Here is a 15,430-nt window from a genome sequence, read left to right on the forward strand (position 1 = left end):
CATATAATCTTTTGTCTTTTCTGATTGTAGCTTTCAGTATTTTTCCTCTCGGTTTTTTATTCTCTTCTCCTCTCAGTTTTTTATTCTCTTCCAATATTGACTCACTTTGACACACCATATCACTGCTTCCTAATGCCTGCTTTCCTTTCTCATCAATGGCATTGTCTCTTCCCTTTTTTGCCTTAATTCCCCACAGTAGATGTAGGGGATGGTAATCAGGGTTCTCGAGTATGACTTCTGGCTCTGTTGCTGTGTAGCATCTAGCAAAATCTGCTTTTTTCTTTTTTTTTTTTTTCTTTTTTTTTCCCTTCCTTTTCTTTCTGCTTCATTTCACTCAGTGAAGGCCAGCCAGCCAGTGTCACGCAGCTCCCATTGCTTTTAATGGGAGCTGGGTGTGTCCACCAGCATGTGAATTTGGCACTTGAAAGGCAGCCAAGACACGCTGTAATTTTGTTTTTTAAACACGATGAAAAGTGAATGTTTTTACAGAGTTTCATGTATCAAGTTTCACCTAGTGAAGAGAATCTGCTAATCTCAGACATTTTTTTTTAGATGCCTATGCATTACAGTGAGAAGCACAGTGTAAATTGTTAGATGGAAGGCCTGTCAAGCGTGGACACAGATCTGACTATTACTTTTAATGTTCTTTGGATCTGTAACACGTTTGTTGTTCCAATTACACATGTTAGAACCATATCAACAAGGAAAAATCTTGGATTTTTGAACTTTGTAAGCAGCTTAAAATAGCATTAACCTGGGCGCTACATGTGTCTGCTGATCACATCTGCCCAGGTACTTAACTGCAGAGTTAATGGTTATACTTACTGTAAATAAGCCTTTGGAATACATATAAAAATATTTTTAAGATAAATCATTTTCTAGAAAGTCATTTATTGGGCCATCAAGTTGCATGGCTGTTGAATTGATGTAAGCACTTCCAGGAAAAGCATTATTTTTCAGGGAGATTTATAAATTATCTTGTACATTGTCAAATATAGGCACACACTACTTCCTATCTTTCAGGAAAATCCTGCAGCTTGCACACACCAGTAGATTTTAGGAATGTTGAGGATGAATGTTCTTGTCAGTAAAGAAGTGTTTGTGACTCTGCTGGAGGAGTAATGGGTCTGCTAGGACTGCTGTGCCCTGACATGCAAAGTGTACCTGATTTAGGCTGTGAATTGCTGGAGCAATCGAAGTTTCTCTATTTTTTTTCAGAGTGTTTAGCCATTTCTTCTGCATAAACTGCTGCAAATGTTTTGAATCTGTTGCTCTGCGAGAGTCCATTGTGCAGAATGTATTAAATTTGAGTTTTACCAACCTACATTTTTGAAGGCTTTTTCTCAGTTGTTGCAGAAGTGGACGGTCAGAGTGTCGTCTGGTAGCTACGCGCATGATGCAGCATCCCTTGAATGCAACCAAATCCGTGAATGTTTCACATGTCCTTCACCGAGAAACTAGTCTAAAGAATTCCTCCTCTGACTGCCTGTAACAGTGACGTACCTCCCTGATCTCCGTTTCCATACTGCCGGATTTCCAGCCTGTCTGCCACTGCAGAGGTTCCTCACTCCCACCACTTGGGTGCAGGAGCCGCTCTCGGTGGCCGCTCGAGTTGTCAGCTGCTCGATGAGGGTGAATCCATTTCCTAACCCTTGCTGCCGAATCCTCTTCGCTGGCTCGTAGGAGCTCGACTATGTGTACCTTAAGGCGTCTTTTCTTGGGCTTCTTGAGCCAGCAGAAACTGAGGTATATGCAAGTGCATTTGGGGAGAGATTTTACGGAACTACGGCACGGGCCTTAAGGGAATCAGAGAATGAGATAAAATTTTCACATCAGAGCCAGCCATCCCCATGGAGAAGCTGCTTGGCTTTCAGAGGAAGCCCAGGAGGCTTTTCTTGGCTTTCCCTTTTCATACTCTACCAGAGGCCTGCTCTGCTTTGCAGGTAACTAGTTGGTAGTAAAGTCCTGGTGTTAAAGTACAGCCTGAGCAGAGACGTTAATTTGCAGATAGACTTCTGTCATCAACGTGGAAAGAAATTTGGCATTTAACACAGTTTGGCATTCAATCCCTGTTATCTGTGAAAAAATACAATATGTCTTTTCTAAAATTGCACTTGATATTTTGCAAAGCAACCTGATGGTCTGGGAAGGAGGAGCAAACCGAGGGGGCACGTAAAAGGGAATGGAGATAGAGGCTTCTGGGAATGTACAGCGCAAAAGAGAAGATTGAGGAGGAGGGCGTAATTTGGAGCCGGGGGGATGTGTGCAGGTGGATGTAACAGCAAGGAGACAACGTCCAGGTGTAAAAAGGATATTCGGTACCTTGCCAGAGCAGCACCATAGCTGAGAAACTGGTTATGCTAGCGGGGAGACCCTGATTGATTTGTCCTACTCGAGGGGGGAGGAAAGGAGTCAGATTGTATTGATGAACTTGGTCTTAACAGCTAGTTTAATTATTTCTTTTAAAAATCAATAGAATTATCCTATAAGAAAGTTTCCTGCAGTTTCATGTTATTGATCATGTGTCATATTTTAAGTAATGTGCAGGGGGAAAAGTACATTTCTAGGCAAAATCTTCATTATGATGGAGGGAGCAAGGCTGAGGTTACATACTCTTATGCTACCCAAATTGCTACTATGGAAATTTAGTAATTACTCCCAGAAGAACTTCTATAAAGCAGAAAGAGTTAAGGTTAAACTTAGAAAAAATCCATACGAGATAAATGACCAAAATACTTTAATTATGATGAGATGCTTAGTACTTTGTGTAACTGGATAATGACACTCTGCACTGCAATAAATTGATGGGTTTGGATTTCTTTTGAAGTGAGTTGTGTAGAAACATATATGGGCATCTTTCATCAGTGCACAGACCTAAACTGTGTTGCAGTTTTTGATGGTACTTGTGCTCCCTACACACATGCTCAGCCTCTAAAATCTTAATTAAAAATAATGGGTTTGGGCAACACTGGCTCCAGAAGTGGGTTGGACTTATAAAATTAATCCTGTTTCCTTTTAAAGCAGAATTTGTACCAGAAATTGATAGTGAGGCTCAGTTTCTCCCTTCAGTTCCTTTTGCCTTCTCACTTTGTCACCTGCTCACTTTCTCACCTGCTTGTTTCTCCAGAGCACCACCAAAATCTGGCTAACCAAAACCAGACTCTTCAGAAGACGGGCAGAAGGGAACGAGGAAAAATTGCCAGGTCTTCCATGTGTGTCACCTTCTCTTGCTGTCTCATACCACACAGGCCTTCTGAACTACCACGAGTGAGTTATCCATTAACGGTGGCAAAGAAAAAACAGTTCCTGTCTGGGTAGGCCTGATGGCCAGAGCTGTGAGTGAAAAAAAAGTAAAAAAAAAAAAAAAGTTGGTTGTAGATCCAGGAATGAGAATGGTTAGGGTTTACATTGTTCCCTTTATTTGGTTGTTGAAGAAACAAATAGCCCTACAGGGTTGAGTGAGCTCCTGTTTTTGGAGCTCCTGTTTTTTTGAGCTCCTGTTTTGGAGCTCCTTGGTCTCAGACATGCGCTGTTGGGCCAGGACACATGGTATCTGAAGCTCTGTGTTGGTTTTCTCCTGCGGAGACCAAGAAGAATCTGTGTTGTTGATTTTTAAGAAACTTTAGTTTTCATGGTCCAGGCAGGAATTTCATGGCAGCAGAATCTGGAAACACTCAGCCTGTCGTTTATCGATCAGGTACTGAGAGAAGTTGGGAGTCCAGCAAAAAATGGTTGAAATGCAATTCCTTCCAGGGAAAAAGGTTCACTGTCTTTGGTTGTTTGTCTTTATCAGTAAATGTGGCCAACATGAACAATATTGTGTGAGGGAGAGAGTCTCAGCTTCTTTTTATTCCTCGGCAGAACAAAGCTTCCGCCACTTATGTGCGCTTCTGAGAGATTAATGTGAAATGGGATGGGCTGCTGATCCAAGTCAAAATCAAGCAGCCTGACTCTTCTACCAGGAAATACTTCGAAGGTGTCAGGCAATTTTGTACCGTGTGAATCCTTGACATGATAAAGGTAGTGCTTTGAGTTTGGGGAAAGTGTACCCTGTTTTTTTCCAGTCTGATATGCACATAGAGCACAGCACACGATGTTGGGTTTGCCTATGGGAGCCACAGCCAGTACCTCTGCAATGACCAGTGTTACATCTCGGTTGTGGCCATGGAGGGGACACCATAAATCATTCAAATAAAGTCCATCTGTAATTAGCATAGGAGGGGTGGAATTTTAAGCTTTGTCAGTGCAGATCTCATTCCAGGCTACAAAAACTGGTGTTTCTGATGCTGCCTGTGAACACCCTTTCTTACCACCTCTTCACAGACTGACCATTTCTACACAGTGGCCCAGGTGAGGTTCATCATTTGTGCTGGTATGCCCGTGCTGTTGTCCCAACATGTCATCAGGATCCAGTTTTGATCTGCTTAACATCTGTAATGTTGCCTCTTAGACAGAAGTTTGATACAGCATCTGATATCAGGACAGTTCCCATCCTGGGCCTGAAGCTGTTGTGGAGCTGGGTCTGGCTGACTCCTCACGCGCCGTGCACGTTCCCTCAGCCCAGCCACGCACGCCTTCTTGATCTCGGACAGGCAGAAGGAGACCCGGCCCTACGGACAGCTCTGGAATCTCCACTCCTCTCATCCCCAGGCAGCTGCCCCTGTCACCGAGGCCTTACAACTCCGTCTGTCCCCCCAACTGTCCCTCCAGGCTCAGAGCTGCCCATCTGCAGCCAAACGAGCCGTAGCCCCCAGCTCGTTGCACTGCCCGACTGCCTGTTGCCAGATTCCATGAGGTCCCACCGAGGTCCCTCTGATGCACTGCAGATAAATCTGGTACGTATATCGCTTCCTAATTTATGCTTTACCCTGCTCTTTTTTTCCAGGAGGTGAGCTTTTTAGCAGCTACATGGGTGTTACTGTGGTGACTGTAACCAGGCAAAAACATACAGTTCGCGCTGAGACGGTTCTACATTTGTGGACTTGGATACGATTAGGAGATTTCTAAAGGCATGCTGTATGTTTTTGCCCTTCCCTGCAGAACAGAGAGAGGTTTCTAATGAATTTTCAGTTATAAAGTGGAAATGTATGATTCATCTTCAAAAGCATGTGTGTATTAGTTTATATATAAACACACACATATTACGAACACAAATGTTGTGCCTTTTAGCTACTTAAAGATTTTGAAGAGCTTTTCACCAAGCATAATTAAGATTGTTTAGATGTTTTGACTCTGTGTTCCTTTACACTTTATGTGGATTTCTTGTAAAATTTAATTTTAACTTAGATTGTCCAAGGTTTATAATGCTTGGGGTTTGAATAATTACATTATCTCTGTAATATATTTTACTGTAAATCACCACCACGTAGCCTTTACATTGCCTCCATCTTCATGTTGGTTTTTTTTTTTTCCTATTGTATAATGTAATTTCCCTGGTGTATGAGGCTTCTGAGGAGACAGCTCTCTGTGATTCTCACCTGGTGAGTGCCTTTCCAAAAAAACGCGAGAGTGTGTTGTCTGAAAGAAGTGATTATTACTCTTGAAACCCAGAACTATGCGAGTTTTGAACCCAATTAACTTGGTTATTTAGAGAAATGAAATAGAACAAATGGAGCAATTAATGAAAAAGAGGATCGTAGTGCAAACCTAAATTCTTAATATAGTGATAACTGCATATTAATCTCAGCAATTAGATATGAGCTGCTATTTTCCTCCAGTGTGCAACTCTGTCTGAAACTGTAGTGAATGTTAATAATATACTATAAAACTGATAATCTGTTTCTCTAAGAACATTTAAGAAAAAAATGGACCAAATGCTGCATTTCTTAAGGAATCCATTTTTAGTGTCTTATAAGCTAACAGAGGACTGGCATGAAAATCCTCTATAATACAGCCCATTTTCAGTCAACAGAGTCACAGAATGAAAGGGTAGGAGGCACGCTTTGATCGGGTAGTTTGAGTGCCTTCCTATTACAACCATTGCATTTTACCTGTTTAATTTAGTGCCTGGTAGCTCATGTGTGACTACAGCAGATCCCTCGGTAAGGCATCAAGCCTTAATCTGGACACTGAGGAAGGGAGAGGAAAAAATTATTTCGTTCACTCTTCTGTTCCAGCTGTGAACCACCCCTATCATTAAAAATCTATGTAACTTTTTTTGGGACTCCACAAGGGGCATTATAGGGAGGATAAGCAGCAATTTAATTTGTTTAATGAAGAGCCTAGATACCTGCTCCGAGTTCACTGTAGGCTTGACAGGGGAACTGTGGCTGTACTTTCAAAACAATGCCTGCAACTCTGAACTTTGCCTCTTCTTTATTTTATTCTTTTTCCCTAGTATAAAACATAATCTTCATGTGTTCAAAAATTAAATGTAAAGTTACAAAAGAGGCTGCACTGTGGCTCCTCTGGTTTGCTTCCATACTGAATTGGGGCTTGCCCTTCTTTTTGCCATCCTATGTTTGTTCCAGTAAAATAAGCGATTGGGAGAGACATGAGCATGGTCCAGAGCTTATCCAGGTCTGCCATTTGTTTCCTGAACGACCTGTCTGTACAGATCTCAGACAGCTCATGCCAACACAAAGTAAAAGGCAAACGCAGTCCTGAAGTGTAAGTGTGAGGGAGAGAGCTGAGTACGCTGTGAGTCGACCTTGCCTTTTCAGTTGCGTTCTGAACTTGGGATTTGATGTTTCAGGAAAGACTTGGCGTTGTCTGTGTTCTCTTACATTTGATCACTCTAACTTCCCCAACAGCAAAGGTTGCTCTTTGAAACCCTCAATATCCATTTGTTGTTCTTCCTTCACGTTTGAAATCAAGCAGGCACAATATAAATTTCATGTACCTCCAACTTTTTTCATTCCACTTGGTAAGTTTGTATTGATCCAGCTAAAACATTTAATAGGTACCAGGCACACAGTGCTAGGAGATGTTTTCACATTTCCCATTATGTGATATTTTTCAGCACGGTACATCCGTTTGCGTTGGAAAACTTGCTTCATATTGCATGCTGGAAGGTATGAATGCCACTGAGTGTAGTAAAAGGAGGGGTGACCTCTTACAGGGTCCAGAAGCTGGATTTGCTCTGGAAGAAGTCTGGAGAGGGCCTGGAGGAGACTGACCCAGGCAGCCACTCCCAGCCCTGAGCACTGACCAGGAGGATGCCCCTCCACGAGAGCTTTATTCCTCGCCTGGAGGAGAAGGGTGTGAGCCCATGAGCACCCAGCTGTGCTCAGCACCGCGAGCTTTACATGCTTGCCCTTCAATTCAAATAGGGTGAGGTGGAAACATACCTATCTTCCTCTTTTCTGAAATTAATCTGAGAGAAGAGACCACATGGTGCAGCAGTTGCAAACTGAACACACAGTGGTGGAGAGTCTCTATTGCTTATTTCGAACCCATTATTTCCTCTCTCTTTTCAAGTCAGCCGTATCGTTATTTTGCTCTTGGTGAGCTTTGCTCCATTTTGATTTTTACTCTATTCAGGCTTTTCCATGCAGTCTCTCATAACCTGCTTGTGCAACAAAGTATTAGTTCATTTTATCTGGAGGCAGCTGAACTGATGATAAACAAACTGTTTCAGAAAGTTTTTAGTGGACAGCAGTGTCAAGAAATAACAATTTGCATTATCTTCTTTATTATGTTTATTAATTCTTCTAAATAATGTTATTTAGCTGACAAATAGCAAATAGAGGCATTCTTGGAATTTATGTTTGTTGCAGATATTATATCCTCTTCCCCCAGCTTCTAAATTGTTACATAAATTAAAAGATTAAATACATTTTTGGAATATAAAGGTCTGGGCAAGACTGAAGATGATTCCTATTTCTAGCTTTTTTATTCAAATAACATATTTATTAAAAAAAAAAAAAAAGAGTAAATTTTTAATTAGGAAATGAACTGATTTAGAAATGTTATAAATATGAATTGTAATTAATTTTGTAACTGTTTAATATACAAAAAGTTTTAAAGTACCTTCTTCAGTGCTCCCAGGTGTGAATACTCCTGAGTAGACAATTGAGATTAGACAGGTCTCGAAGTAAACTGGCATGTTCCAGCCTCTGACTTGAAGTACGATTCCTGTATTGTATGCTCTTGCATATCATTCCCTCAGCTGGTCTTCATAAAACGGCCAGCTGAAGTATTGCTGAGCCTATGGAAATAGGAGCAAGTGTTTCCAGAGCTATCCCAGCAATGTTTTGCTTGTTAGGATGGGACTTCTGCTTCTGTGGATTCCAGCCTTGATGGAAGTGACTGATGTTCTCTGCCACACTCTAATGAGTATTTAAAACATTACGTATTAATGATGTGTTCGGATTATGGAAAAAATTCCTCCCAACTGATCTGGCTGCTCCTTTCCTCTAAGGACTGTTCCCCGCGTGACTGCTGCTCTATTAATTGGATGTGGCAAGACTACCAGCTCTATGAGCTTGTGTGTGGAGCCAGAAAGAAACTTCCTGCCTGTGAAAGTCGGGTTTGTTATGGAGATCTGTAGGAATGTGCTAGCACTAATGGCAGAAGCCACAATTCCCTTTTTAATTAAAATACTCGATGTTATAATAAAGAGATGATTACTTCACTTATTCTGCGATTTTAGCTTAAAAATAAACTAGCACAATGCTTTTGTCTTGATGTACGCATTGTTTGTGGAGAAACACTTCATCTGCTCCTTGTGTTGGGAGTTTGTATCTTATTGGAAAAAAAAAGGGCTTGAAAGGTTTGACCCTTGACTGCTTCCCAGCAGTTTTCTGTGCATTGTAACAGCTAAATCAAAAACTGTTGCTCTTTTTTCACACTACTCCACTGATGATTTGGAACACAAAATGTCCCTACTCGAGAGTCAACCACAACATACACATACACACGCTGCCTTGTGCACCTTGTCTCTTCTAACGTTTCCGAGATCATTGCAGTATCTCCGGTATGTCTGAATGAAGTGTGGATTTTCAAAATTTGTATCTGCACAAAAGCAAAGATAAAAGAACTTAGTCTAAATGAGTTAGTCAAGGGCAGGATGGAGGGCTTTCGTGTGCAGAACACTGCATGGCCATAACATTTGGAGAATGGAAATGAAATTGTACTGCTCATGTTCTGGCTGCATGGCTTAAACCACGTCGTGGTGTGTAGCAGGTAGGACAGAGGACTTACCTTTGTCCCAGAGATGAACATCCTTGAGCATGTGTGTGTATAGTTTGGCAACTTAAGCCTGTGAAGCAGGGACAGAGAACAAATTTCAACCTTGCAAATTGGTATCCATCTGTTATTCCTGGAAATCTGTATATATGTTTTTTTGATTTGCAGGGGGCAGGTTTCTACAAGATTCCCTGGTGGTGGTTACATTAGCATTTTATACGCTGCTCATGTAAACTCTTGAGCTTTCGTGGCTCTCAGTATTAGTTTTTTAATATGCTACACTTCATATTGGCTTTTATTGCTGCTTTATGTATTTATCTATTTACTTATGTGGCTTCTCAGCTGTTAGGAATGTGGTCTACGCTTGTTTGAGGCTTTTCCTGTTTGTGCACAAAACCTGCTATTGATGTCTTTTTTTTTTTTTTTTTTTTTTTCTTGCATATTTTAACACTCTAAGAGTGTTAAAGCTAAGAGCTAACCTTGTCTGTATTTGTTATGCAGATCAATTATTCTACACTGCAAACCCAGATCTCATATTACAGATGGAAATCAAGAACCCTTCTTAGACAGTAACTGGAATTCTCTTCTACCTCTGTTCCATATTTCGGCTGTACCACAGCTACAGAAATTCATAGCTGAATTGTCTAAATAAATCATTTTTAGCAAATAATGCCTCTTATTCAAAGGACACATGCAAACAATTCCCAGCCAAATGTTACTTATTGGCTTCTAAGTTCATGTGCTTTTTGAAGTGATCCCAATATCACTCCTCTCTTCTGGGCATCTGAACTTGTTTAAAGCAACATGTGGTTTCTCACCCTTCTATAAGAAAAAGGCAATTTCTAAATAGGGTGAAGAAAAATGTCATTTAAAGAAAAGCGTGTTTTATTTTAAGGAGTACATTCATGTTTGTGACGGCAGCTTTACTCAACAGAGAGAGAATTTTCTAGATAAAAAGGTCTTTCTTAGCAGTTATTCTACATAAATTGGTATGGACAATTCAGACAGTTTTAATAACTCCGTATAAAACACTGAGAGGAGCAAAGCTTACATTTTCACAAGGCTTGTGAAGAAAAGATGTGCTCTCTTGTGCATTAATATATTTCATCAGAATTCCTGGGAAGCCGTCCAGCTATACATAGTAAATATTTCGCATACCAATAAAGTGATTCCTCAGCAATTCAACCTCTCAGCACAAATGAGATTTAATTTATGATGAATATCTGCACCTGTTAAACAGTGAAATAGGCTTCTGACATAAGTGATACTTTTGCACTGCTATTTATCTAAATTTTAAAAAGGTCCTCTCCAGACTGTAATCTTTTAAATATTATAATTTCAAAAGCATTCACAGGCTTGAATTTTGAACTTTCACATTGAAGAGAGAAGGCTTGTGATTTTTGAGCTAAAGTGTGTATATATATATATGCAAGACTAAGATGAGCACCATCAAGGGATGCCATAAAATGTGCCTATTACCGAATTAGGTATTTGTTTTGTATATCTAATGATAAAATCGATGCCCAGCTCCATCAGAGGAGAGGTCCATCAACCTCTGTCTTTCTAGTATTCAATCAAGAGATTGAATTTGCAAGCTTTGAGGGAGAGAAATGTTTTTCCATCTTTTGAAGATCCATACTATACTAATTCAAACAGCTTTTTACACAGGGTTGCACCAGTTCACTCAAGCGCTGCTTTCAATATCTTTTCATTAAATCGATGCAAAAGGTTGTGTTGACCTTTTAAATATATATTTAAATCTGATCAGTGGAGCTTAAATCAATTAGGAACTGATTTTAAGCAAACTCTTAAGGCAAATAAGTGTGTCCACACGGGTTCCTCAGCTGTTCAACGAATTGAAGTGAAATCCAATTTAAATTAAGCAGCTGCAAACAAACCACTGTTGTGCTGTGTGTGTGAATCCCAAATGTGCCCTCAAAGTTGTTTCTTTCAAACTTTCTCTTTAACTTGAAAGAGAACCCGAGGGAGATGTGGTGAGCTGAGTGCATTCCACACAGCCCGGGCAGGAATGAAGGGGTGACTAAACACGGCTGCAAAGAGCTTCCAAGCGAACATCCAGTGTTGAGCTGAAAGTGGCATGCCAACCTTTTCCTTACTGTCAAATGGCCATCTGTTTTCTGCTCTTCTCTCTCGGCAGCTCTAACTGCAGCGAGCAAGCCTGGTGGCATCAGGACACCACCGCTCACCAGACTCCACCAGGAGGAGGTTGTCTCCATCCCGCAGCTAAAAACATCTGAAGAGAGTTTAAAGGAAATCCTCCCCCAGTACAATCAGCTCACGCTTGCTGGGAACTGGGACACGTGGGATACCCAGCCTTTAGCTTGCCTTCACAGCAGCCCCGGTGTTTTCATGGAGCAGATTATTCCTCTCTCCTAAAGCGTCACCAAAGACCTTTGCAGGGCTGCAGAGAAGCCCCTTGGTCTTCAAACCCCTTTTTTTCTACAGGGGAATTGCAGACATTTTGATCTTACAGTATAAAAAGGAAGAGATGCAAAATGAACTGCACCCCGTAATGATTCTCAATGCAGGTAAGATGGAATGAAATGTGTTTGTGGAAGGGACAGATTACCTGATAATTTCTGTACGCCAATAAACCCGCAACCTGGATTTTGACGATTAAATTTAAAGAAGTAAAATACACGTACAATAAAAAAGACAGCAAGGGAGAAAGGAGTAAATAGAAAGAAATAGCAAGGCAAACTGAGGGAAAGCTAGTTCAGCATAAGCAACTACCTTAATTATTAATCAGCTAAGAATGAGTTTCACTCATGAGCTTTTGGGGGCTATTGGTCCCTCAACCTCCCCCACCCAGATAAACTATCATCCGCTCAATTTTCCCCTGTCCTAAAACTGGACAAGAAGGAGAAACAGTTTTCTTCTACTCTCCATAATGTTTTAATTAACTGAGTTTCGCTATATGAAAGATGAGTTAGGAGGAATCTTCCTGAGCTGCAGGCTCCTTTCTAACCAAAGGCTGCTATTCAGTGGGGTTTTGAAGAAGCTTTCTTTGCTAGTCCAACCCCCAGCATGAGAAATGTATGTAAATGCGGGTACTTTGTCCCACTTCATGTGACCAGAGGAAGGTAGGAGAACAGGGCACTGGTTTTATGACTCCAGGGAATTAAAAGAGTCTGGTATGTGACGGTTTGTATGCACGTGGTGTTGTCAGGCCTCTGGCCTCTTCTTTTCCCAGCTTCCCTGATTCCTCAGAATTACTTATCAGATTCCCATTCAGACCTGTGCAACCAGTTATCTTGAATGATCGCAGACACACAAAAAAGAGGGATATGGGATGTGAGTGAACTTGAATATAAGGATCTTCCTTGATGATAAACTAATGAGTATTTCTATACAATGAGGTAAAGGAGTCAACTCCTTGACAGCTGTAGTAAACTCTGGGCCAATACAGAACTTCCTGTGTGTCTCATTAAAACCTCCCTGAAGCTCTTGCATCATGTCCTGTCCTTCTTTTTCTTAACTCATATTGAAACAGCAGATAGGTGGGAAAGTATTCCTTCAGCCAAATATGGCTTTTTCCTCTTTCTTTGCAGGAATTGGGAGGGACCTCTATTATTTTTATTTTTTGAAAAAGGACAAGTGGGGGGTGGCAAATGCAAAGCTGTGGCTTGAAGCTTCTCACCTCCTTTTAAACAGCATCACTCCACACTGACCCTGTGGAGGAAGCTCCCAGACCACCCTTGCTGATAATATTTTTCTCTGATTTTATTGCTTATTCCCTCTCTGTGGCTGTGCCATATTCAAGACTGTCGAGAGTAGTTGTAGATAAGAATATGTGTAAACAGTGTTTCAGTGTCTCCCACACACCAGTCTGGAACTGCCTCTCCTCATGTTACCGAGCGTTCATGGATTTCCCAAATCAGTAGGAGTTCATTGATTTATATGTAGGCAAGCATGTGTTACTACTTTGGCTACTCCTGTGGTTTTTCCTGGCTACTATTAATTAGTCTGCTAGTTTTTACATTGTTGCTTACTTGCAGTAGTAGATGCATATAACTACTTGAATTGAGCTATCATAACATTCTCTCTCTCTCTCTTTTTTTTTTTTTTTTTTCTTTTTTTTTTAAATCCTCACTAAATGGATAAAAGGTGCTTTGTAAACTTTGCCTAAGCAACCAGGGACATCCAGACTATGACCCAGTGCTCAAATCATCAAATCATCTAGGTTGGAAAAGACCCGTAAGATCACCAAAACCACCATCACCCAACAAGACCACAAGACCAAGTCTGCCACGAAAACACGTCCCTAGGTGCCACATCCACACGTCTCTAATTCCTCCAAGGACAGTAACTCCACCACTTTCCTGGGCAGCCCATTCCAGTGCTTAACCACCCCTTCCTGAAAATTCTTCCTGACACCTAATCTAAACCATTCCCAAGGATGGAGAGCATCGAGGGGCAGGAGGAATGGGTCCAAAACCTTTCTTTGGAATCTGCCCAACATCCTCACTGTCGTGCACGGGGACCCTTCTGTCCCGGTGATGTTTCTCTGCAGCAGCTGATGGTCAGCCATGGGGTGGGGGTGAGGAGCCCACCGTGAGGATGGGTTTATTTGCTGAGCCTGGAACCACGCTCCCTGCTGCTCTTTTTCATGTGTGGGGAAAGGCTGTTTGCAGTAAATTGGGCACAGTCATTAAGTACCATGGCTTTTGCAAGCATCTGGTAGCCTGCAGGCTGGTTTTGAGTCATGACGGTTGGATGTTATTTTATCTGCAAGTTATCAAGCAGCTTGAGGTGAAACACCATGAGAAAGGAAGAGCAGCAATTAGTCACCATCCCATGAAAGGCTGCAACCTGCTCCCTTCTCTAAATCTCATCTGTTCTTCTTAGCTGGATTACCAGGGGTAGGAGGCTCCGTTTCTCTCCTGAGGTTTTAGTACTGGATTGCAAAGCCAGTGGTACTACACAGGGGTATAACATGACCATCATCTGGAAAACATGCACAGAGGCAGGGGGGCTGGGTTTATGCAGAAACCAACCATAGTCTGGTCCAAAAATCTATGGGACATATTGCTTAATTTACCCAATCCCTGTTCTTTGAATTCAGCTTTATTTTACCAAGCACTCTGGATTAGTGGGTCATGCTACAGAGCCTTGGTGGGAGGTTGTTTGCTCACTTCATGCACTTTGAGAAGTTTTGAGGCAACATGGAAAGACTGTAGGTTCAGTTTTGTCCCAATCAACATTTGTGAATGCTGTCTGTTTGGGCCTCCACAAAAGCACATGGTGCTAGAAATCCCAACTTAGACAAATCAAATGTTTTTAATGGCATCAGCAGCTGGAGGGCAAACAGCCAGGCCCACAGATATTTAAAAAGTAATAAAATATGCTTGACTTCCACTCCTCGGTTTGCAACCACAGAACAGAAATGAGTCTCATATACCAGGTAATTCCTGCTTAGGGCACCATCAAAAACACACCTTAAGCACTGAGAAGGTGAAGGCGAAGCACAGGAATGCAACAGCAAAAGTATTTTATAAAAGTAAACTTGAGGTTTGTAAGCCCTTAGCGGAGGACTGCCTCCCCCTATTCCCTGCGCTTTGCTCCTGACTGACTTGGAAGGCCCAGCCCTGCTCTCACGACTAGGTTAGGGAAAGGTGTTGCTCTAAAGAGGGTTTCAAAGTATTTAAATTCTGTTTTCTGTCAGATTTTCATTCCTGAGGGTGACCTGAGGGCCCCAGAGAGACCCCATAGGCCCCATAGAGAGACCCCCCTCGGTGTGCGTGCTGAGGCTGACAGAGTGGTAAAGGCTGAGGCAGCGAGGACAGAAGAGCAACATTTTCTGTCAGCATTAAACTTAAAATTCAGTTAATTTGGGGGGAATTCCTCTCTGTTCTGTGTGGATCTCTCTGCTGTGGTACATTGGAGGGTTAAGTGTTGTTGGTACAGCCCCCAGGCCCTTGCCTGGCACCTGTATAGGGGCAGTTGTGGGAGCCAGGCCTGCAAGTGGCTGCCCCTCACGAATGGTTCCCCAGTGGTCCATGTGGAAAAAGACCAAATGCACGTGTATGGGGGCATCATTCTGCCGATAAACCCCTTGTAGGGAAATGGTAGTGGCTGCAGGGGGGAATAAATAAGGGAGAGACAAACACAGGACCATAGAGGGGAATGACAATGACCGGAATAACAGGCACGGCGTTTGGAAGGTAACTGCACTGAAGCCATGAGGCTGTTGGTGCCCTGCCTTCTGGAACAGTTTGTGACGACTGGGAGAGGGAGTTTGCCTTGTTTTAATCGGGAGTAACCGCACTCAGAGCAGTTG

At 42.0% G+C, this 15,430-nt stretch overlaps 1 protein-coding gene across 1 annotated transcript; it reads left to right on the forward strand.

Moving 5' to 3' along the window:
• The first annotated feature begins 33 nt into the window (after positions 1 to 33).
• On the forward strand, positions 34 to 8,613 carry LOC311430525 (uncharacterized protein). Its single transcript, XM_084507182.1, has 8 exons — positions 34 to 1,746; positions 1,837 to 1,943; positions 3,128 to 3,267; positions 4,262 to 4,350; positions 4,451 to 4,835; positions 5,445 to 5,480; positions 6,962 to 7,013; positions 8,363 to 8,613. The coding sequence occupies exons 1-8, from the start codon at positions 1,694 to 1,696 to the stop codon at positions 8,377 to 8,379; spliced, it is 879 nt and encodes a 292-aa protein (XP_084363308.1). The 5' UTR covers positions 34 to 1,693; the 3' UTR covers positions 8,380 to 8,613.
• The last annotated feature ends 6,817 nt before the right edge of the window (positions 8,614 to 15,430 follow it).

This window comes from Aythya ferina, assembly GCF_964211825.1.
Source record: "Aythya ferina genome assembly, chromosome: 1".
Classification (NCBI taxonomy): Eukaryota; Metazoa; Chordata; class Aves; order Anseriformes; family Anatidae; genus Aythya; species Aythya ferina.